Genomic DNA, 24,973 nt, shown 5'->3' with positions numbered 1-24,973 from the left:
ATGGGAACAAATATGAGCCACAGTAACAGTTGTTGCATAGTGAAAGGTAAGCAAATGTCGAATTCTAGAGATGGTTTTGAGGTGTAGGAGACATGAGCGAGTGATCGAATGTGGGAAGTGAAGAAAAGATCTGAGTCAAATATAACCCCAAGACAGCGGGTGTTCTGTGGCAATATTGGGTTTGGGAAGTTTAGTAGAGGAAGGAAACACAAGGAGTTCAGTTTTTGACAAATTCGGTTTTAGATAGAGGGAGGACATGATGTCAGAGACAGCAAAAACACAATCAGTGGTATTTTGTAGCAATGCAGGGGTGATGTCTGGAGGCAAAGAGTGTAATTGGGTGTCAGCATAGAGATGGTACTGAAAACCAAATCTACTGATGGTTTGTCCAGTAGGGGCAGTATATAGGGAGAAGAGGAGGAGACCTAGAACTGAACCCTAAGGAAAGCCAACAGTAAGGGCAAGAGTAGAGGAGCCAGCAAAAGATACAGTGATGGAGCGGTCAGAGAGGCAGGAGGAGAACCATGAGAGAACAGTATAATTGAGACCGATAGAGTGGAGCAAAGTGCGGAGGAGTTGGTGATCCACAGTGTGGAATGCTGCAGAGAGATCCATCATTCAACACTAGTGGTTAGCAGATCATTTGAGACTTTAGTGAGGGCAATTTCAATAACCTGTAAAGAGCGGAAACCGGAATGTAAAGAGTCAAAAAGAGAGTGATCTGAGAGATAAGGAATCAGACCTGAGTGGACCAGGCATTCCAGTTTAGAAATGAAGGGGAGATTAAACACAGGGCTGTAGTTAGTAGCACAGTTCTGGTCAACGGATAGTTGTTTTGTTTTTTTTTTAGTAATGAGTGTATGCTGACATGTTTGAAGAAAGAGAGAACGATAACAGATGAGAAATAGAGGATAAATCCAATTGTAAAAATGATTTATAACCCCAATGCTTGCATTTAAGTAAAGAAAAAATTGCCCCAAAGATACACAATTCCTTTAAAGGGAACCTGTCACCCCCAAAATCGATGGCGAGGTAAGCTCACCGTCATCAGGGGCTTATCTACAGCATTCTGTAATGCTGTAGATAAGCCCCCGATGTTCCCTAAAAGAGGAGAAAAGAGGTTAGATTATACTCACCCAGGGGCGGTCCTGCTGCGGTCTGGGTCCGATGGGTGTCTCAGGTCCGGTCCCGATGGGTGTCTCGGGTCCGGTCCCGATGGGTGTCTCAGGTCCGGTCCGGAGCCTCCCATCTTCATTCCATGATGTCCTCTTCTGGTCTTCATGCCGCGGCTGCAGCGCAGGCATACTTTGTCTGCCCTGTTGAGGGCAGAATAAAGTACTGCAGTGCGCAGGCGCTGGGCCTCTCTGGCCTGTCACGGCACCTGCACACTGCAGTTCTTTGCTCTGCCCTCAACAGGGCAGACAAAGTACGCCTGCGCTGCAGCCGCGGAATGAAGATCAGAACAGGACATCATGGAATGAAGATAGGAGGCACCGACCGGACCTGAGACACCCATCGGACCCGGACCGCAGCGGGACCGCCCCTGGGTGAGTATATTCTAACCTCTTTTTCTCCTCTTTTAGGTAACATCGGGGCTTATCTACAGCATTACAGAATTGATGTTATACATTGGAATAATGAGAGGTTTAAGTCAAATACCATAATATTGGATATGTTTCTTCCTACTTGGACGGAATATCGAGGCTTCAACCAATCAACTGTCATTGATTGACTGCAGCGGTCATCTTATCTTATTACCAGGAGAGGAAGCCACCAGGCAAGCAGGGATGCCAGCAGCTGTATGGAGGACCAAAGCCGTTTCAGTAGGCGAGTAGCCTTTTTTTTTTTGTACTTTTTGACAACCATGAGCCTATTACTAAAAAGTCTTAAAGTAGTGGACACTCCCTTTACGATGTTAAATAAGGAACACGCCTATTTTTTTTCTAAATTCTCTGGTAGGGTAATTGAACATTTGCGTTCAAAACCACACAACCCCTTTATCATGGGTTGATCTGTCACTCAAGATAGGGTGATTTTTCTCACGTCTCTGATGATGAAAATAAAACACTTTGCCAAAAACCATTGAGAAGATTACAAGATACCAATGCTCTGTACTTCCTTTGTATTTCCTGTGCTTTTATGCTCTGCACAACACCTAACATCTGGATTTCATAACTTGTCTGTGGGAGAGTTGGCCGCATGACTAAGAACAATCAGTGATGCAGACTGAATTATGAGCATTCCTCAAGGAACAGGAGCACAAACTGTCTCTTTGACCACAGGTTATAACTCTACACCTGCATGTTATTATTGACACTTATTTAACTTGTTTTTAGAAAATTCTCATACATGTAAATATAAAAGTGAAATAATGTCAGAGAGAACCTCTAAATTATGATGAACGTCTGACATCCCACTGAGACTCATACGGTGGGAGGCAACAGCTGGCAGTGTTTTAAGAAAAAAAATCGGTAACTTCAGACTCCCACACTGCTGTTCCAAGAAACTGCTGCAATGAAAGGAAGTATGTAGCATATTAACCAGTTCAGTGGAAAGTTAGAGTATATTGATACCATATACAGTACAGACCAAAAGTTTGGACACACCTCATTTAAAGATTTTTCTGTATTTTCATGACTATGAAAATTGTACATTCACACTGAAGGCATCAAAACTATGAATTAACACATGTGGAATTATATACTGTACTTAACAAAAAAGTGTGAAACAACTGAAATTATGTCTTATATTCTAGGTTCTTCAAAGTAGCCACCTTTTGCTTTGATGACTACTTTGCACACTCTTAGCATTCTCTTGATGAGCTTCAAGAGGTAGTCACCGAGAATGGTCTTCCAACAATCTTGAAGGAGTTCCCAGAGATGCTTAGCACTTGTTGTCCCTGTTTCCTTCACTCTGCGGTCCAGCTCACCCCAAACCATCTCGATTGGGTTGAGGTCGGGTGACTGTGGAGATCAGGTCATTTGGCGTAGCACCCCATCACTCTCTTTCTTGGTCAAATAGCCCTTACACAGCCTGGAGGTGTGTTTGGGGTCATTGTCCTGTTGAAAAATAAATGATGGTCCAACTAAACGCAAACCGGATGGAATAGCATGCCGCTCCAAGATGCTGTGGTAGCCATGCTGGTTCAGTATGCCTTCAATTTTGAATAAATCCCCAACAGTGTCACCAGAAAAGCACCCCCACACCATCACACCTCCTCCTCCATGCTTCATGGTGGGAACCAGGCATGTAGAGTCCATCCGTTCACCTTTTCTGTGTCGCACAAAGACACGGTAGTTGGAACCAAAGATCTCAAATTTGGGCTCATCAGACCAAAGCACAGATTTCCACTGGTCTAATGTCCATTCCTTGTGTTCTTTAGCCCAAACAAGTCTCTTCTGCTTGTTGCCTGTCCTTAGCAGTGGTTTCCTAGCAGCTATTTTACCATGAATGCCTGCTGCACAAAGTCTCCTCTTAACAGTTGTTGTAGAGATGTGTCTGCTGCTAGAACTCTGTGTGGCATTGACCTGGTCTCTAATCTGAGCTGCTGATAACTTGCGATTTCTGAGGCTGGTGACTCGGATAAACTTATCAGAAGCAGAGGTGACTCTTGGTCTTCCTTACCTGGGGCGGTCCTATGTGAGCCAGTTTCTTTGTAGCGCTTGATGGTTTTGCCACTGCACTTGGAGACACTTTAAAAGTTTTCCCAGTTTTTTGGGACTGACTGACCTTCATTTCTTAAAGTAATGATGGCCACTCGTTTTTCTTTACTTCGCTGCTTTTTTTTGCCATAAAACAAATTCTAACAGTCTATTCAGTAGGACTATCAGCTGTGTATCCACTAGACTTCTGCACAACACAACTGATGGTCCCAACACCATGTATAAGGCAAGAAATCCCACTTATTAAACCTGACCGGGCACACCTGTGAAATGAAAACCATTCCCGGTGACTACCTCTTGAAGCTCATCAAGAGAATGCCAAGAGTGTGCAAAGCAGTCATCAAAGCAAAAGGTGACTACTTTGAAGAACCTAGAATATAAGACATAATTTCAGTTGTTTCACACTTTTTTGTTAAGTATATAATTCCACATGTGTTAATTCATAGTTTTGATGCCTTCAGTGTGAATGTACAAGTTTCATAGTTATGAAAATACAAAAAAATCTTTAAATGAGAGGGGGTGTCCAAACTTTTGGTCTGTACTGTATGTTGGTACATTATTTTTAAACCAATCACAAAAAACCAGAACAAATTGATAGGGTTTTAGAGTCAGTGAAAATATAAATTGTCATGTATGCGATTGTATCGTGGAACCTCTAGACAGATGCAACACAGCAACAGAGGAAAAGCCATGCTGAATACAATATAGCGGTAAATGTGGACTTAAATTGAACCTGTCACTTTGGAAAAATGCTATTTATCTACAAATATAGGGTTTCTCTGCGGGTAAATAGAGTCCCAATGCTGTCCCACCACCTAAGGGCTCATGCAGATGTCTTCGCATCTCGGTCCAATCACGGACCTCAATGCACGGACTGGCCATGGGTCTCCTGACATGACTGTGACAACCTCATAGAAATATACAGTTAGGTCCATATATATTTGGACAGAGACAACATTTTTGTAATTTTGGTTATAGACATTACCACAATGAGTTTTAAACAAAACAATTCAGATGCAGTTGAAGTTTAGACTTTCAGCTTTCATTTGAGGGTATCAGCTCCTTAACATGTGCCACCCTGTTTTTAAAGGGACCAAAAGTAATTGGACAATTGACTCCAAGGCTATTTCATGGACAGGTGTGGGCAATCCCTTCGATATGTCATTCTCAATTAAGCAGATAAAAGGCCTGGACTTGATTTGAGATGTGGTGCTGCTGTGAAGTAAACATGGGGTAAAAGGAGCTCTCCATGCAGGTGAAACAAGCCATCCTTAAGCTGCGAAAACAGAAAAACCCATTTGAGAAATTGCTACAATATTAGGAGTGGCAAAATCTACAGTTTGGTACATCCTGAGAAAGAAAGAAAGCACTGGTGAACTCATCAATACAAAAAGACCTGGGCGCCCACAGAAGACAACAGTGGTGGATGATCGCAGAATAATCTCCATGGTGAAGAGAAACCCCTTCACAACAGCCAACCAAGTGAACAACACTCTCCAGGAGGTTGGCGTATCAATATCCAAATCTACCATAAAGAGAAGACTACATGAAAGTAAATACAGAGGGTTCACTGCATGGTGCAAGCCACTCATAAGTGTCAAGAATAAAAAGGCTAGACTGAACTTTGCTAAAAAAAAAACATCTAAAAAAGCCAGCACAGTTCTGGAAGAACATTCTTTGGACAGATGAAACCAAGATCAACCTCTACCAGAATGATGGAAAGAGAAAAGTATAGCGAAGGCGTGGTACAGCTCATGATCCAAAGCATACAACATCATCTGTAAAACACGGCGGAGGCAGTGTGACGGCTTGGGCATGCATGGCTTTCAGTGGCACTGGGTCACTAGTGTTTATTGATGATGTGACACAGGACAGAAGCAGCCGAATTAATTCTGAGATATTCAGAGACATACTGTGTGCTCAGATCCAGCCAAATGCAGCCAAACTGATTGGTCGTCGTTTCATACTACAGATGGACAATGACCCAAAACATAAAGCCAAAGCAACCCTGGAGTTTATTAAAGCAAAGAAGTGCAATATTCTTGAATGGCCAAGTCAGTCACCTTATCTCAACCCAATTGAGCATGCATTTCACTTGTTAAAGACTAAACTTCAGACAGAAAGGCCCACAAACAAACAGCAACTGAAAACCACCGCAGTGAAGGCCTGGCAGAGCATCAAAAAGGAGGAAACACAGTGTCTGGTGATGTCCATGAGTTCAAGACTTCAAGCAGTCTTTGCCAACAAAGGGTTTTCAACCAAGTACTAAAAATTAACATTTTATTTAAAATTATTTAATCTGTCTAATTACTTTTGGTCCCTTTAAAAACAGGGTGGCACATGTTAAGGAGCTGAAATTCCTAAACCCTTCATCCAATTTTAATGTGGATACCCTCAAATGAAAGCTGAAAGTCTGAACTTCAACTGCATCTGAATTGTTTTGGTTAAAATTCATTGTGGTAATGTCTATAACCAAAATTAGAAAAATGTTGTCTGTCCAAATATATATGGACCTAACTGTTTGAAGTAGTCATGCGCCTGTAGGGAAACAGATCCACGGTACTAGGGACGAGGGAGAATCCATTTTGGATTTTAAGTTCATGACATCACCTTCCACTCCTGAAATGTGCCACCACCATTGGGATTCCACAGACTCATTGTTTTCTTTTAATTAAAAGAGCTAGAACAAGCTCTTTTGAAGCTGTTAACACAAGGGTGTGAACTCTTCTGCAGCTATAGCAACCTGAACCTCTTTGTGTGACCAAGCACATGGCACAGCAAGGCTATCAGGTATGGAATCTGGAAAATGACCTATAAGATCAAAATGCAATATCTCTAAGATGAGCCGAGCACATATTCCGAATCTGCGTTCCTTTCCCCACGCGCCCATATTATTTAGCCACCTGTAGCGCTCTGGATTATTGAGTTATAAAGAATAGCTAGCAGTAGTTACATATGGTAGTCATATTTAGTCTCTATGCGCAGATAAAATCCAGCAGAATCCAGTTTTGGTACAATCAATCCAATCAGAGCTTCGGGCGCAAAGCTATGGGCCAGCCACAGTTCTAGGCAGAAAATCATATTGTCAGACATGGGAGGAGAGGGTGCACCACCCAGGGGTGGGAGCAGATGTGGGAGGTAGTAATCTAGGAGCTATAAGGCAGCCCCTCATTTTGGACTGGGTTTTTTGATGGCCGAAGGATACGTTTGCTGACGCAGCCCGGAAAGCCTGTAACTAAGATTTGGACCTGTGATCCATCAGCGCCTCCCTGTGGTCACATGCTACATAACATGGTAATTGCAACCTATCTATACCCTATCCTTGTACTACACTCCTGACTGTATATATTTACTCTTGTATGTATGTATGTATGTATGTATGTATGTATGTATTTTCTAGTGCGCCTCCTCGGTGATTAAATATAAAATTAATCTTGGGCTGCTCTTTTATCTCGATCCACGAATCCCTACGTCCGCACGCTCCGTTGGTTATATTATACGCTACCGCAGGGTTGGTTCCTGACCAGATATAAGCCTGCTGTCGGATGGGGCTTATTTTAAATGAGGAACTGGTGGCAGAATGCCGTAATGTTTTGTGAGGAGCTCTGGCAGTGATGGCCGGGAAGTTTAGATATATATCCCCAGGCTGGACTGGTGATAACTGGTGATATATATTCCCCCTCACTGGGAGCGCCTCACTAACTCGTACCTATCAGGGAAGCCTTTCCGGTGACTATTTGCCCTCAGTGCAGTTCCCTGACTGACCTGAGGCAAGTGGTGGCACCAAAGAGCCGATCCCAGCCGGGTACTTCTCTCCCCTCCCCTGAGGTGAGGGAAGTCGATGACCCCCTTTTCCTGTGAGATCCCTTATGCACGGATGTCTACATGAGCTCTTACTGATGTAGCGAAGAGATAATTAGCTTGTTTCCTCCCAGCATCCGCCAGCTTTCAGTCATGGGGTGTACACGAAAGTGGTTACAGTTATCGCTCACAGCGACTGTGCCCCCTGGCACTTTGATGAAAATCTCACTCTGCAGCACATCTGTGCAGAGTGAGCTGTCCATTACAGTAACGCCAATCACACTATACTGAGCACTAAATCATTGCTTCATGCACACCACTATGACTGAAAGCCGGCAGCTCCCTGTAGGAAACAAGTTAATTTTCTCCCAGTAGCTGCACTTTCAGTAATGCAGCAGTCAGCATTGGAATGCTATTTACCTGCAGATTTACACTATATCTGCAGGTAAATATTTTTTTTTTCTGAGGTGACAGGTTCCCTTTAAATTAGTGCATTAGTTTACTGACCTGTCTTGGTAAATACTGATGCCTTTTTTCTTCTATGTTTTTAATGCCATCACTAATAAATGGAATCCGGACAGTAAAAGAGAGAAACAACGCAATTCATGAGCAGTATTTCATATTTACTTTACTAATCTGGTATTTACAATCAGATCAAAGGTGATTTAGTACTGTCCATGTTAGTCAGCACTAACGACTGTCTATTCCCAAGCATGGTCTATAGGTATACTGAATCTATCTAATATACCTTCAGAAATGGGCAGTACAGGGGAAAAAAGATTGTTTTCAGCAATGCAGAATAGATTTCACATATCATCAGGGTAGAGTAAAACGTCTGCTGAAAGTCTAATTTATTGCACTGTTTATACATCATTTGTTATATATGGAAGATTATACATAAAACCATTATCTCTAATGTTTTGTTTCTCTAAGTCATAGGTAAGGAAATGTAACATTATATGGTGATCATTTGAATGAATGGAGTGGTATTGGCGGATACTATAAAAGCATTAAAAAAAGGATTAAAGATTGTTTCAATAAAGTAGTACTTATGATTAGAATTCATCTAGCAATTAATCTACTATATAATTGTCTAAGGGTCACTTCCGTCTTTCTGTCTGCCTGTATCTGTCACGGATATTCATTGGTGGCGGCCTCTGTCTGTCATTGAAATTCAAGTCGCTGATTGGTCGTGGCCGTTTTGCCGCGACCAATCAGCGACGGGCACAGTACGGCGGCAAAATGGCTGCTCCTTCCTCCCCACAGTCAGCGCCCGCTCCATAATCCCCTCCAGTCACCGCTCACACAGGGTTAATGGCAGCGGTAATGGACCGCGTTATGCCGCGGGTAGCGCACTCCGTTACCGCTGCTATTAACCCTGTGTGACCAACTTTTTACTATTGATGCTGCCTATGCGGCATCAATAGTTAAAAGATCTAATGTTAAAAATAATAAAAAAAATAAAAAATCGTTATATACTCACTGTCCGTCGGCCCCTCTGATCCAGAACCGGCCTTTCCCGCTCCCCGTGACGCTCCATGCATTGCGGTCTCGCGAGACCGCAATGCACTCTTGGGACTGGAGCGCACGAGGAGCGTCTGTATCCGCTTCGCCTGGATCCGGGGCCAACGGAAGGTGAGTATATAACTATTTTTTATTTTAATTCTTTTTTTTAACAGGGATATGATGCCCACATTGCTATATACTACGTGGGCTGTGCAATATAGTATATTGCACAGCCCACGTAGTATATTGCACAGCCCACGTAGTATATAGCACATCCCACGTAGTATATTGCACAGCCCACATAGTATATTGCACAGCCCACATAGTATATTGCACAGCCCATGCAGTACATTGCACAGCCCACATAGTATATTGCACAGCCCACGTAGTGTATAACACAGCCCACATAGTACATTGCACAGCCCACGCAGTATATTGCACAGCCCACATAGTGTATTCCACAGCCCACGTAGTATATTGCACAGCCCACGTAGTATGTGGGCTGTGCAATATACTACGTGGGCTGTGGAATACACTATGTGGGCTGTGCAATATACTGCGTGGGCTGTGCAATGTACTATGTGGGCTGTGTTATACACTACGTGGGCTGTGCAATATACTACGTGGGCTGTGCAATGTACTGCATGGGCTGTGCAATATACTATGTGGGCTGTGCAATATACTACGTGGGATGTGCTATATACTATGTGGGCTGTGCAATATACTACGTGGGCTGTGCAATATACTATGTGGGCTGTGCAATGTACTACGTGGGCTGTGTTATACACTATGTGGCCTGTGCTATATACTACGTGGGCTGTGCAATGAACTACGTGGGCTGTGCAATGAACTACGTGGGCTGTGCTATATACTACGTGGGCTGTGCAATATACTATGTGGCCTGTGCAATATACTATGTGAGCTGTGCAATATACTACATGGGCTGTGCTATATACTACGTGGGCTGTGCTATATACTACGTGGGCTGTGCTATATACTACGTGGGCTGTGTTATACACTATGTGGCCTGTTATACACTATGTGGCCTGTGTTATACACTACGTGGGCTGTGTTATACACTGCATGCGTGGGCTGTTATATACTACGTGAGCTGTGTTATATGCTACGTGGGCTGTTATAAACTACGTGGCTGTGCTATATACTACATGGCTGAGCTATATACTCCGTGGGCTGTGTTATGTACTACGTGGCTGTGCTATATATTCCGTGGGCTGTTATATACTCCGTGGGCTGTGCTATATACTACGTTGCTGTGCTATATACTACGTGGCTTTGCAATATACTACGTGGTTTTGCAATATACTACGTGACTGTGCTATTTACTACGTGGGCTGTTATATACTACATGGCCGGCCGCGAACAATCAGCGACAGGCGCCGTCCGGCCGAATCCTGTGTATTCAATGTATTATTCTAAAATCTTCATAAATAAACTACATACATATTCTAGAATACCCGATGCGTTAGAATCCGGCTACCATTTAGTATTGTATAATTCTTCAGAAATATCTTGATCTTGATGGACTTGTGCCTGTTACATCATGTAATACATGGAACTGCTGGATCCACCATTTTTGCTCATAGAAAAGTACCAAGCCCTCTCCTATAGCGTCCAGTCGTCTTCCCGAGATAACTCGTTCAGCTTGGGAACGTTGGGCATGTAAGCCCAAATTTGATCGTCAATCAACGTTACTGATATTGATATAGAAGGTGCGTCATGGGTTTAACATTTTGTAAGGGTTGCAAAGCAATGAAAAAGCATGGCAGCTTTAATTTAGAAACAGTCCCATTTCTCTATACGTTCTGTATGGTATTTAATCTCCGCTCCACTGATGTCAATGGGGTAGAGCCACAATAAAACCTGCCACCAGTCAACAGAAATAGCATGGAATTTGAAAAAAAACCAAAACTATGCATTTCTCGAATGCCACCGACGAGTCTACGTAACTTAGAGAAGACCAAATGGGTTGTCTGGGACTAATATATCTATAACTTATCTGGTGTCGTGGAGGTCTGACATATAGCACGCCCACAATCTCCCGATACCTGCAGATGGTGGGGGTGCCCGTTGTCGTACCCCCCGTGATATTATATTGATTACCTATCTTATGGACATATCACACTGTATATTACTAAGAACAAACATGACATGTTATTATTGTAAGAGAAGTGACCTGAAAAGAGTAACTGCAACATCCGGCCATACACAGGACTACGGAAAAGGCCAATCAGATTCATTGATGCAGATTTAATTGACAGCCAACACAACAGATCACTAAGAGAGAGATGCGTATTGCACTCTGCCCGCTGTGTAAATTAAATGGAGCAGAAAAAGAAAGTTGACAGGCAAAGTTGTAAGGGGAAGAGAACGGTGGAAAACTGAAATCATCAACAAATGTAACCTTGTGAGCACTGAAGCGAAGTGACAAGAGCGATACCCTATACAGGATAGCATTATAATACACGAAGGAACAGAAAGCGTATTACACGGTACAAGGTAAGAGCAGGAATGCGATATCCAGCGATTAGTACAAAATAACCACTAAGTACATCCAGAAAGGTCCAGAAGATAGCATCTAGAGAATTAGGGAATAAATTGTGACATGAGGAATACGGATGGACACATTATGTCTAGCTGCTGTGTTATTAGCTGCCAAATCAGTAAAAATAATATTGTGAAGTGTGACTATCCCATAAATGCCTTCAATTCCTAAATGTTTCTATAGGAAATAGAGCCTATTGTTAAGCAGTATACTCTGCATACTTTTTTTCCCAGCGTACAGAAATATATCAAATACATTCAGTGCCATCTCTGAGCAGAGTAGAAAAAAAAAATATGGAGTCAGGCTATGTTCACACTTGTGCTGTGGCTTCTATTCATCATGCAAGCCATGTTTTGTTTTATCGGTCCATCCGTCAGATGCCATTCCTGCTTGGTGGAATCTATTGACTTAAATTGAAGCATTTTGGGTTTTGGTGATCTTCATTTTGATGGAATCTCCAACAAAGTCTCCACAGATGTGTATTTCTGCCATCGTGGCACTGCATGTAAATTTACTTCAATGGGATCTGTATAAATCCCTGTGATGGGCGCTACCTGCTGCAGGCAGGCATCCTTTTATCAATTTACCTATACAGCATCTGAAACAAAGTAGGGAAGTGGGAGTTTTATTTCAGCAAAATGGAACACCAGCCTCCATAAACAGTTTAAGACATTGCTTAAATAACACAAGATTACTTTATATGTACACTGCTCTGCCACTAGGCCACCACCAGTAACCTAACCAGTTTGTTAACTATGGTATTAACCATTAATCAAGTCAAGACTAATAGTTGTGCAGAAATAAATATAATAAATAAAAGTTATTGTGCTAAGAATTAAACATAATCACTTACCTATGGGATAGGTGATAATCTCATGATTGACGGAAGTCCTTCCACTGGGATCTCCACTGATCAGGTCAGCGGTTAAGCAAAAGCACAGTCTTCTTTTTTATCAACATGACACATTTTGTATATTATTTTTATTTTATTTGCCCCCTTTTCTTGTCTTTTGATTCTGTAGTAATCAAGCAATAAAAGATTTAGCGATAGGTGCCTCAAAATATCTATTTTTTCCAAAAGTCACCAGTATAAATTGATCTTTTGATTCTGTTGGACAGTTTTGATATGAGATACCAGTCTACATACTAGGGTACCTAAACCAAGTTGACTTATCCTTCCTCTCCATGGGTAGTTGGTTCCTGCACAAGGTTCCTTCTCCACAGCAACGTTCACATTAGTAAAAAAAGAAAAGGGAAAGGAAAAAATGTCCAACTCACTTCGCTGTTTGCAAAACATGATGCTAGTGTTAATCTAGAATTTGTAGATTATGATCTTTGATTAGGAAATCAACATTCAGTTTACCTCTTATTGACTTGTGATATCCAGGTTCATCACCGATCGCTGTGGAGGTTTATGGAGCGGGCTCAGGAGCTGAGCCCATTTTATACATGGTAAATGTCGGCTGTGTTACATAGCTTGCATCAATCAGTTACAGCAGTGGCCGGAGCTGAACTCTAATCACTACTGTTAACCATTTAGAAGCCACTGTCAATCACTGACCACAGCACTCAAATTATGTGATCATGGGTAGCCGATGGGCTCCCATGGTGGCTGGGGGTCTGCTGAAAGCTCATGTGGCTGCCATTTGCCTGTGAAGCAGAGCCACAGGATGGGTTTCATAGCAGAGCTGTAAATACAATGTGATATTGCATTTTATACGATCAGACAATTGGTTCAAATCCCCTAGGGATACTAAAAAATAAAAAATTAAAAGTTTAAAAAGTAAAAGTAAATAAGAGTTTAAATCATCCCCCTTTTCCCCATTCAACATTAAAAAAATGAAAAAATAAACATTATACCCGAAAAAGTCTGATCCCATCAAAATAGAACAGTATTTAAACTGCAAAGGAAACAGAAAATCAAATCCCAAAACTGCCATTTTTCGATCATTACATTTCACTAAAAAGAAATGCAATAAATGATGAAACAATGTCATACAGTATGTACCCCAATGATATCAATAAAAACATTAGCTGTACACACAAAAAAGCAAGCCCTCGCCCAGCTCCATGGTCAAAGAAAAAAGGTCTCAGAAAATGGTGACAATTTTTGTCCCACAAAAGGTTAGAATTTATTTGTAACCACTAAAATATAAAAAGATAACGTTCATTTTGCATGGGCTTCCTTGGGGGGGCTGCCCTTTTGTTGTGCTCTCTCACAAGGGTTACTATGGGTAAGATGACCACGTCATGACTTAATCCCCTATTTACCATCTTCACTCATGTGGTTTATATTTCCCTTCCTTATATATTTTCTTACTGGGTTAATATAAGTTGCGTGCAGTATGTACCTAATACTACTATGAGACCTCTCAACAGGTCAACACTGCTATCCCTAGGTCTATTTCCTTTTATCATGTATATTAGATTCTTGGCATACCCTGTCGAGAGGGATACTAGGTCATTCCCACTTACCTATGCCCTACACTTTTCTGTGTGAGATTGCCTTTTTGTGACATCCTATGCCATCACCTTTTTTCTGTTGTACTTTTTATTCCCTACATTTGTATTATCATGTTTTTGTGATTTTCTTCTGTGTAACAAACTTTGTTATATTTTTATGTGAATTTTTTTGGGACTTTCTTTGACTCCAAGTCTCTTATAGGATTCATATATTGTGGAGTGTCCTTCATTACGTGTTGCTCATTTAGTAATCTTTAGTAATTGTTCTAATTTGCTTACTTTATTTTCTAAATATGCTTTTTGTTTGGATACGTTTGATTATAACTGCTTTCAGTATATCCTTAATGATATTGTCTTTATTTAAAGGAACTCTGCGATGACCCTCACCTGTTTGTAGATGGGATCAGCCATCATGATTTGCATCAAGGCAAGCTGGGAAACTGCTGGTTTGTGGCCGCTTGCTCCTGTCTTGCTCTGAGAAAGACTCTTTGGAAAAAGGTACCAATAATACATGTACTGTCCATCTAAATGTCTAGATATAAACACAAGATATGCCACATTTACTTTGCAGACAAGGTCAATCTTTTGTTATTTAATCATTTTGTTATTTTACTGTTACATAGCTAATTTGTACTTGTACCGTAGGTTATTCCAGAGTGGAATAAACAGGAATGGGATCCAAAAAGACCACACAGATATTCAGGAATTTTCCATTTCCAGTTCTGGTGTTTGGGAGACTGGGTCGATGTTGTCATTGATGATCGTTTGCCAAGCGAAGACGGAAATTTGATCTACTGCCATTCTAATGTGAAGAATGAATTCTGGTGTGCTCTACTGGAGAAGGCGTATGCCAAGTGAGAACCTTCTATATCTCACTATGTGAATGCTGAAGTAGATCCAGGGTTCTTCTGAAAGCCAAAAAGATTCCTAATGCTACATTTCTTTCTGTAACAACTCTGGCTTTGGCAGATGAAATCCATCATTTAGTTATTGTACCAAATTTACATAAATTGTGCATCATTGCGCTCCTTCATTTGGATTAGGTCTGTAACCCTTTTCACATTAGCCCTCTAATCAGTCTGGCTCAGTATCAAAGCTAATTTTAGGAAAGGAACTCACTACTTGTAGCTCAGTATGGAAGCTAATTTTTGGTAATGAACCCACTACTTCTGCTATTAGGCCATTGTGAAATATTGACCCCTGATTTATGTTTCTCTGCAGGTTGGCCGGATCATATGAAGCTCTTGATGGTGGCAGCACAGCAGATGCCATAGTGGATTTTACAGGAGCAGTTGCGGAAAGCATTGATTTATCAGATGGCAAATACAAAGTTAATATAAGTGAACAAACAAAGTTGTTTGAAGAACTTTTGAAAGTTTATAAAAGAGGAGGACTTATCTGCTGTCACCTGAAGGTATTGCAATGACTGAAATGTTTGTAGTGACAGCAGCATTATAACAACTTTTGATACCCAAGTCCTATTATAGTAAGCTCTTTTTTTCCCATGTTGGGGAGGACAATTTGAGGAGCTCTTTACTGCAGGTTATTTATTAAGTAGAATACCAAGTTTCCAAAGATTACATAAAGAGTATAAACAAATCTAGACCATAATATTTCAGGAGCTTCAGGCCCAGTCCATCAGTAGGTAGAACACAAATGTGCAGCGTAGTGATATTTTGCTGTTTTACATAGCAGATACAAGCTTAGTACTGTCACTGTACTTCCTATAGACTTTACTGATGGTTTATATGTGCAGTTGTTTCTATGGGCTGGACACTCCAATTCTCAGAATTAGGATAGGTTCACGCAAGCGTATAAAAAATCATTAAAGGTTTCACTCAGAAAATTCTGACGATTTTTTTTCTCACTGTGTGCTGTCCGTATACAATCCGATTTTTGCAGCAGCTATTGAAAGAGGTTGTCCACTACTTTAGCACTGATGACCTATCCTGAGGGTCATCAATGTCTGATTGGTCAGAGTCAGACACCTGACAACCCTGCCAACAAAGATGTTGTCGGTATCGGCAGGGTTGTGCAGATGTAGAAGGGAGGACTGGGCCGCGGCTGCTGAAGCATCGGGTCCAGAACTGCTGGGGCCGAACCTCCTGTTTCTGGGGGGGAACCAGATTGCAGCCAGAGCAAGCCAGTAACCAGGCTGAAGTGGGCGTGGCCAGTCAGTGTGAGGTAAAATGCATTGCGCCGCAATTAGTGTGGTCTTCCCACCAGAGAGCTAGGCAGGTGCGGATCGCAGCTGCAGTGAGGGGTACAATAGGCCGCAGCATACAGACAGGGCGACTGCATGCAGGATTTATCAATATCAGCGGGCGCGCAGGGTAACCCGCACCAGGCAGAGCATTGCAGCATGGACGTCCGGGTGACGGCTGGCACACAGATGAGCGCACGCCGTGCAAAGCTGTGCAGAGCAGCCATTCGGGTACCGGCGGCTGCCCAGAGAGACACGTGTCGAGTTGAACTTTGCAGAGAGCTTTATCCTTTTGCTCCTCAGTTATATGGACTAGGGGCTTAGCGGGCAAAATCGGAAACCACCCACTGCTGCCAGAAGTAGGATTGTATATAGGGTGGAAACGCCTGAAGACGCCACGTCGTCCACTGCCGTCGTTCCACTACCCTTGGGACCTCCAGCAAATGAAGAGCTGTGAAGCCACGATAAGTGAAACTTAACTAAAGACTGTCTACTTTACCACTTGTTATAACGTTTAACTGTTGCATTTCCTTTTTTGCCTGTTATCTCCCTGGGAGGAGATCCTTACGGTTAAGAGATTAAATATAGTTGAACTCTGTTCTGCAGCATTTGTGTTACTGCATCCCAGTACCTGCTTATTACATTAGTACTTCTGCTAGTGGCTGAGGCTTGGATCAATAGGAGGCAGGTGTCCAGAACCCTGTGGCGGCCGCTATCAGAAGATGGCCAGTTTCACAAGTGAGTACCTCTGGCCTGTGGCTGCCACCGCCAACACAGATAACAGCTGATCGGCAGGGGGGGGGGGGGGGGGTTTGTCGGGAGTCAAACCTTGACCGATCAAACATTGAAGACTTATCCTTGGGACAGGCTATCAATGGTAAAGTAGTGGAGGACCTCTTTAATCATTTACAAGATGATTTACAGTTTCCTATGTTGCAGAAATGCAAAGCATCCATAAAAAAAATGGATGCTTTACTGTGGCAGCTGATTTTTTGCACACCCATAGTTTATTTGCGCACCCATAGACTTGAATGGGTGAGTCACTCCTGACTTACGGAAGAAACCAGTGCATGCTGTGATTTTTTTTTTTCCCTCGTAGATTTCGTCACTGAAAAAAGAATCGCTCATTTGCACTGCCTCATAAAATAATATTGCTCCGAGTGTTGTTCGTTCTTTTTCACATACAGCACTTGGACCAAAAACACGGTTGTGTGAACAAACCCTCAGGAGGATGACTGTGCTATCTTATTTTTCCGACATATATTGCAGCTTAGATCTACAGAAAATGTCATAGAAAGCTGAAATTCAGGGTAGATGTTATGCAGCTCTACGCTAATACCAGGAATAACAAAGTATGAGACAGACTAAAAAAAAGCGGTTACTCACCGAAACTGTTTCTCAGAGCCCATGACAGCACCACCAGAGAGAGGGGATCCGCCCTTCAGGGACAGGAAACCTACAGGATAAAAGGGCGGTACCTCTCCCCTGCATCAGTTTTGTTTACAGAGCATCGGAGGTCCTCCAGGTTAGTCACAACAACAAAAAAAATATACAACTTTATCATATTGCTTAACGAGTGAACACCGTGTCTATATAGAAAAAACACATTTTATACAAAAGAATGTGCTCACCGCACACATGATGGGGGAGAATAAGCAGGTGCTGTCATGGGCTCTGAGAAACACCGTTATCGGTGAGTAACTACACTTTTTTCAGTCGCCCATGACAGCACTACCAGAGAGAATTTCAGAGATTATTGCTTAGGGAGGGACCACAGCCTGCAGAACCCTTCTTCCGAAGGTTAGGTCAGATGAAGAGGCTAGGTCTAAGCGGTAGTGTCTAAAAAAGGTTGAAGGTGATGACCAGGTGGCCGCCTTACAAATCTGATCTAATGGTTCCTCCGACCTTTTGGCCCAGGTGGTCGCCATAGCCCTTGTAGAGTGGGCGTAGAGTGGGCCTTCAGACCCTCTGGAACTACGTTCCCGGTAGACGAGTACGCCAAGGTTATCGCATCTGTTATCCAACGTGCTATAGTGCCTTTAGAAGCCCTGAGTCCTTTCCTGGGTCCCTGGAAGCAGATAAAAAGAGACCCTTCCTTCCTATGCTGCTGGGTGGATTTAATATATTGAACTAGACACCTTCTCACATCTAATGTGTGGAATTTTTCTTCTTTCTTATTTCTAGGGTCTGGACAGAAGGAAGGAAGGATTATTTCCTGAGACCTATGGAATGTGGATGCAATTTTTGGTAGATAGGCAGGGTCTGTTTTTAGTACAACCTTATCATCCAGGATCTGTGTAAAGGGAGGGTTTGCAGATAAGGCTTGGAGAACACTTAGGCCATGTTCACACTTTGCGGTTTTTACCACGGAACCGCCGCGATTTTGATGCTGCGGGTCCGCAGCAGTTTCCATAGCGTTTCCATTTACATGTAAACCCTATAGAAACCACAAACCGCTGTGCACATGCTGCGGGAAAAACCGTGCGGAAACGCAGCGGTTTAAAACCCGCAGCATGTCACTTCTTTGTGCAGAATCGCTGCGATTCTGCACCCATAGGAATGCATTGAACCGCTTACTTCCACGCATGGGGCTGTGCCCACGTTGCGGGAAGTAAGCGGCTAATGTGCGGGTGGTACCCGGGGTGGAGGAGAGGAGACTCTCCTCCAGGCCCTGGGAACCATATTTGGGGTAAAAAAAAAAGAATAAAAATAAAAAATCATGATATACTCACCTCTCAGCGCTGCACGCGGCCGTCCGGTCAGAGTTGCTGTGCGAACAGGACCTGCGGTGACGTCGCGGTCACATGACAGTGACGTCACGAAGGGTCCTTCTCGCTCAGCATCTTTGGAACCAGAGCACCGGGTGCAGCGCCGAGGAGATCGGGACATCAGAGGGTGAGTATAACCAATTTTTATTATTTTTAACAATACTATTGATGCTGCATATGCAGCATCAATAGTATAGGCGGAAACCCGCAGCGGAAACCGCGGAACAAACCGCGATAAATCTGCAGGGATAACCGCAGCGGTTTTGCCCTGCAGATTTATCAAATCCGCTGCGGGAGAACCCGCAGAGGGACGCCGCAAAGTGTGAACATGGCCTTATTCTGCGGGCCGATACCGTCCTAGAAGGTTCCCAGTCAGGGACAGGAAACCAAACTGATGCAGGGGAGAGGTACCGCCCTTTTATCCTGTAGGTTTCCTGTCCCTGAAGGGCGGATCCCCTCTCTCTGGTGGTGCTGTCATGGGTGACTGAGAAAGTCATAGTTACTCACCGTTAACGGTGTTTCTCGGAGCCCATGACAGCACTACGGAGAGAGGGGATCCGCCCTTCAGGGACAGGAAACCTACAGATAAAAGGGCGGTACCTCTCCCTCGCATCAGTTGGTTTACAGAGCATCAGAGGACCTCCAGGTTAGTTGCAACAGAGAGAACATTATTTTATAACATTTCTTAATAGAGGAACCCCGTGCCTAAATCTATAGTATATACATCATATAAATTATATAAATTATATTTAAAAAGGTGCTCACCGCACTCGTGATGGGAGGGAATAAGCAGGTGCTGTCATGGGCTTCAAGAAACACCGTTAACGGTGAGTAACTATGACTTTCTCGGTCTCCCATGACAGCACTACGGAGAGAATTGCAGAGATTAAGCTTAGGGAGGGACCACCGCCTCAAGGACCCTTCGTCCGAAGGTTAAATCAGATACAGAGGCTAGATTTAGTCTATAGTGCCTAAAAAAGGTTGATGGTGATGACCAGGTGGCCGCCTTACAGATTTGCTCTATTGATACCTCTGACCTCTCAGCCCATGAGGTAGCTACTGCTCTTGTGGAATGCGCTTTTATACCATCCGGGATTGTATTCCCCGAGGATGAATATGCCAAGGCTATTGCCTCCTTAATCCATCTGGCTAAAGTCCCCTTGGATGCCCGGAATCCTTTTCTGGGACCCTGAAAACAGACAAACAAAGAGCCTTCCTTCCTATACTCCCTGGTGGAATCTAGGTATTGGACTAGGCATCTTCTAACGTCTAGATTATGGAAGTTTAGTTCTTTCTCGTTTTTCGGGTTTGGACAGAAAGATGGCAGGGATACTTCTTGTGACCTATGAAATTTTGATGCCATTTTTGGCAAATAGGCTGGGTCGGGTCTAAGAGTGACTCTATCATCCAAGATCTTAGTGAAAGGTGGATTAGAGGAGAGGGCTTGAATGTCACTTATTCTGCGCGCAGATGTTAATGCTACTAAGAGAATAGTTTTGAGTGATAATGTTTTTATGGGAATCGTTTGTATAGGTTCAAATGGAGGGCCCGTTAATGCTGAAAGGACTAAATTTAGGTCCCATGAGGGTATCTTTTGAATAACTAAGGGTTTTGATCTTGTAACCGCCTTGATAAATCTTATTATCCAAGGGTTAGCTGCAATGTTTTGGTTATATAGAGCTCCTAAAGCTGCTATTTGTACCTTAAGAGTACTGACTGCCAACCCCTGCTCCAGACCTTTTTGTAGGAACTCAAGGATTTTAGGGATTGAAGGCCCGTCCTGTATCTTTACCTTGGAGACAGATAGGAATTTCCTCCATGTTTTCCCATATATTTTAGTAGTGATGGGTTTTCTACTTTTTAACAGCGTAGCCACTAAGTTATCCGAGAAACCCCTTTCTCTTAACAGTCCCCGTTCAAAAACCAGGCTGTCAAATGGAGGTTCGACTCCTGTGGGTGGAAGATTGGTCCTTGATGTAGAAGGTCTGGCATATCCGGTAGAACCCACGGGTCTGATATCGATAGTATCCTTAGCCAGGAAAACCATGCCCTTTTTGGCCAGAATGGGGCAATAAGGATCATTTTTGTTTTGTCCTCTCTGACCTTCCGAATGACTGCCGGAATCAGAATGGTTGGCGGAAAGGCGTATGCCAGTTTGTGTGTCCATGGAATCAGAAAAGCATCCAGAGCCTGGGGATTCCCTTCTGGGCTTAGAGAACAAAATTTGCCTACTTTTTTGTTTTTGCAATTGGCGAACAGGTCTATTGTTGGTGTCCCCCACATTTTTGTGATCTGATTGTAGATGGATTGGTTTAGGGACCACTCGCCTTGTTTCAACTGAGTCCGGCTCAGGTAATCTGCCCTTTCGTTGTTTGAACCCTGGATGTGTAGTGCCGAGAGGGATAGTAAGTTTTCTTCCGCCAGCTTGATAATTTTGGCTGAAGAACTCATCAGTGAACGAGACCTTGTTCCCCCCTGGTGGTTTATATAGGCTACAGTCACTTTGTTGTCTGAAAGAATACGGACATGGTGTCCCTGAATGTCGGCTAGGAAAAATAGAAGAGCATGATATACCGCCCAAAGTTCTTTTTGGTTTGAGGATGCTAATAGTTTTTGATCTGACCAATTTCCCTGAGCTACTTTGTCCCCCAGGTGGGCCCCCCACCCTCTGGGGCTCGCATCGGTTGTTATTATCCGAGAGATATTTGGAACCCAAGGGACTCCCTTTGACAGGTTTTGGTCTTTTCCCCACCAAAGAAGGGAATGAATAACTGATGAATCTAGGATGAGCCGGTTTTCTAATTTGTTTTTTAGTAACAATTGCCATTCCAGGATGTGCCACTGAAGCTCTCTTGTGTGAAATTGTGCGAAGGGTATCGCTGGTAGGCATGAGGACAGGGAGCCCAGAAGCGACATTGCTCTCCTTAGAGTCATTGAGGGATTGTGTAACGTTCGCGCTATCATGGACAATATGTTGTCTTTTTTGGGACCCGGAAGTCGGCATTCTTGGACCCGAGAGTCTAATGTCAGTCCTAGGAACTCTTGTACTTGACAGGGTTCCAATTTCGATTTTTTTACATTTATAAGCCATCCCAAGTCCGTCAGGATGGTCATCACTTGGTCTCTCTTTTCCCTACAACTTTGTGCTGAGTTGCTTGCGATAAGAAAGTCGTCCAGGTAAGGGATTATTAGTATATCTTGTTCCCTCACGTGGGCCATCATTTCCGCTATTATTTTCGTAAATATACGTGGGGCTATTGAAATCTCGAATGGAAGAGCTTTGTATTGAAAAAACCTTATTTGACCCTTTATGGAGACTGCCATCCTGAGGAATTTTTGGGATTGGTTGTGGATGGGCACATGGTAGTATGCGTCGGTTAGATCTATTACGACCATGTAGCAGTTCGGGAAGAGAATCTTTATAGTGGACCTTATTGTCTCCATTTTGAATTTGTAATTTACGACGTATCTGCTTAGGTTTTTTAGATTTATGATCGTCCGAAAGGACCCGTCGGGCTTTGGTACTAAAAATAGAGGGGAGAAAAAACCTTCCCCTATCTCCTGAGGAGATATTTCCCGAATCACTGATTTTTGTAATAGGGACATAATTTCCTCCTCTAATGCAGTTTGTTCTGCAGCCGAAGATCTTGTTTTTGTTGTTACATAATTCCGGGGAGGGAAAGAGACAAAATCTATTTTTAGACCATACCGTATGATATTTAAGATCCAGATGTTGTTGGAAATTTTTTCCCAGGTGGGAAGGAATGATGTCAGCCTTCCTCCCACCGGAGGGTAAATGTCATTTGGAGAACTTTTTATCACGGGAGGTGTTGCCAAAGAGGTAACCCCTATCCCTTCTCCTTCCTTCTTCCCACTTATTCTGCTCTCTGGGGGGTCTACGGCGAAAAAATCTGCGGTTCCGAAAAGACTGTTTAAATGGAGTCGGACCCAGATTTGGAAACCCCTTCTTCTTATCTCCCGCCTTTTGGAGGATGTCATCCAGGGTTTCTCCGAATAAAAAATTTCCCTCACATGGGATAGAACATAATTTTAATTTTGTTTGTAGATCTCCCGGCCAGCTCTTTAGCCACAAGGTTCTTCTGGCAGCGTTGGAAAGAGCAGCGGCCTTAGATGTTAGGCGTACAGAGTCCGCCAGGAACGCTGCTGCTGCTCTCATTGCAGGGAATGAATCCAGCAATTGTTTTCTGGGTAACCAGTCTTTAATCTGACTTTCCAGCTGGTCGATCCACACCATAAGGGATCTGGAGGTGCAAGTAGCTGCAACTGCAGGTCTCAGGCTACCCCCAGCTGATTCCCATGCTCCCTTGAGGAAAGTATCCGCTTTTTTATCTAACGGGTCTTTGAGGGTACCCATGTCCTCGAATGGCAGCGCAAATTTTTTCGAGGCTTTGGCTACTGCAACATCTAGTTTTGGTGCCTTATCCCAGAAAGAGGAAGCCTCATCCTCGAAGGGATATTTTCTTTTAAGGGAGGGTACCGAGGAATTTCTTCTATCCGGTTTCTCCCATTCTTTTTTAATTAATGTTTGGACATTAGGATTTAGGGGAAAGGTTCTTCTCTTTTTTTGTCCCAGACCTCCAAACATCACATCTTGGGCCGTTTTGTCGGGTTTGGGTTCCTCCACCCCCATAGTAGCCCTAACTGCTCTCACTAAGGAATCCACTTCTTCTAGTGGGAAGCAATGTCGGCCAGACTCTTCCTCAGAAGAGGATAGGGGGGATTTTGAATCGTCCGAATCAGCATTTTCGGATGACGATCGGGCCGAGTGGGAATGTACCGACTCCTTCACCCTCTTCACCTCTTTTTTGGAGGATAGAAGGGCATTCTGAACCTCAGTCCTGATTACATTTTTAAGTTCAGAAGCGAAGTCGGGGGTCTCCTCACATAGTAAGCTCTGGATGCATGATTTGCAAAGCTTTTTCTCCCAGGTTACTGGTAAAGCTTTGTTGCAGGTAGGGCAGACCCTATTTTTCCTTTTCTCCAGGCTCTTACCCTAGTAAGGGAGAAGAGGGAGCCCCATTATAAAATATGTACATTCACGAAGATCACTCACCACTCGGATGTGGAGGCAGGTACCGGTTCTGGAGGGGGCGGGCCTGTTAAGGAAGGTGCTTGAGACGGAGTATCAGTCTTCGCAGCTGATCTGCTACGCCGTGTGGAACGGCTGCTAGATCCACTCCTGGTGCTCTTTGTGTGGCGCTGCTGTCCTGGCTGCAGCTCCTGTGGATCGCTGTCCTCCATGGTTACAGGGAGAAAGTGCGACCCCCATGTGCGCACAATCTCCCTTTTTGTAATCGGCGCCAATCCCCCGGCGTCTGCCGCACTTCCGGTTCCTGTGTGCTCCCAGGGAGAAGATATTACCGCGCATGCGCGCGGCGATGACCCGGAAGTCCTGCTGCATTTCCGGAGCGGCGGCCATCTTTGTACACCCGGAGTGTGCGCTTGTCGGCGCAGGAGCTCCGGTGATCCAGCGCCCCTCCTCATTTGATTCGGCGGCGTTCTCCCCTCGCTCACCCTGAAGGACCCCTCGGTCCCAGCGGTGGCGGCTTCGGGAGCCGGACAAGCCGCGGCAGGAGCCTCCTCGCTGCCGGAACTCGACCGCCCGGTCCCGGTCCATCGGTCTTCATGCAGGTACCGTCCGAAGAGAGGTTCCCTGTCAGGGACAGGAAACCAACTGATGCGAGGGAGAGGTACCGCCCTTTTATCTGTAGGTTTCCTGTCCCTGAAGGGCGGATCCCCTCTCTCCGTAGTGCTGTCATGGGAGACCGAGAAAATAACACATTATAAATTAGTGAGTAGTCTGGATAACAAGTACATATTCCATTGTTTTCAGAGTGCAATGGATAAACTCCAAAAGGGAATTATAGAAATAAAATTAATAAATTACTTCATGCCGATTTTGATGATTTATCACGTAACAGCTTTTCTCGATAGTATAATTATAGAAGGCATTATCTATAGTCATTCAGGAAATTCCGAAGAAAAG

The 24,973-nt window shown here is 43.6% G+C and overlaps 1 protein-coding gene across 1 annotated transcript in view; it reads left to right on the top strand.

The window, feature by feature from the left end:
* The window catches only part of CAPN6 (calpain 6), an 87,635-nt gene that overhangs the window by 37,013 nt on the left and 25,649 nt on the right, over window positions 1–24,973 (top strand). The window contains exons 3-5 of the mRNA XM_077285163.1: window positions 14,362–14,493; window positions 14,641–14,849; window positions 15,217–15,409. Of these exons, the coding sequence (XP_077141278.1) occupies window positions 14,362–14,493; window positions 14,641–14,849; window positions 15,217–15,409 (534 nt within the window). The remainder of the gene's footprint in view (window positions 1–14,361; window positions 14,494–14,640; window positions 14,850–15,216; window positions 15,410–24,973) is intronic.

This window comes from Ranitomeya variabilis, chromosome 2, assembly GCF_051348905.1.
Source record: "Ranitomeya variabilis isolate aRanVar5 chromosome 2, aRanVar5.hap1, whole genome shotgun sequence".
Taxonomy (NCBI): domain Eukaryota; kingdom Metazoa; phylum Chordata; class Amphibia; order Anura; family Dendrobatidae; genus Ranitomeya; species Ranitomeya variabilis.
Note: the sequence above shows the minus strand (reverse complement) of the source record. Positions and strands in the feature narration are given on the sequence as shown.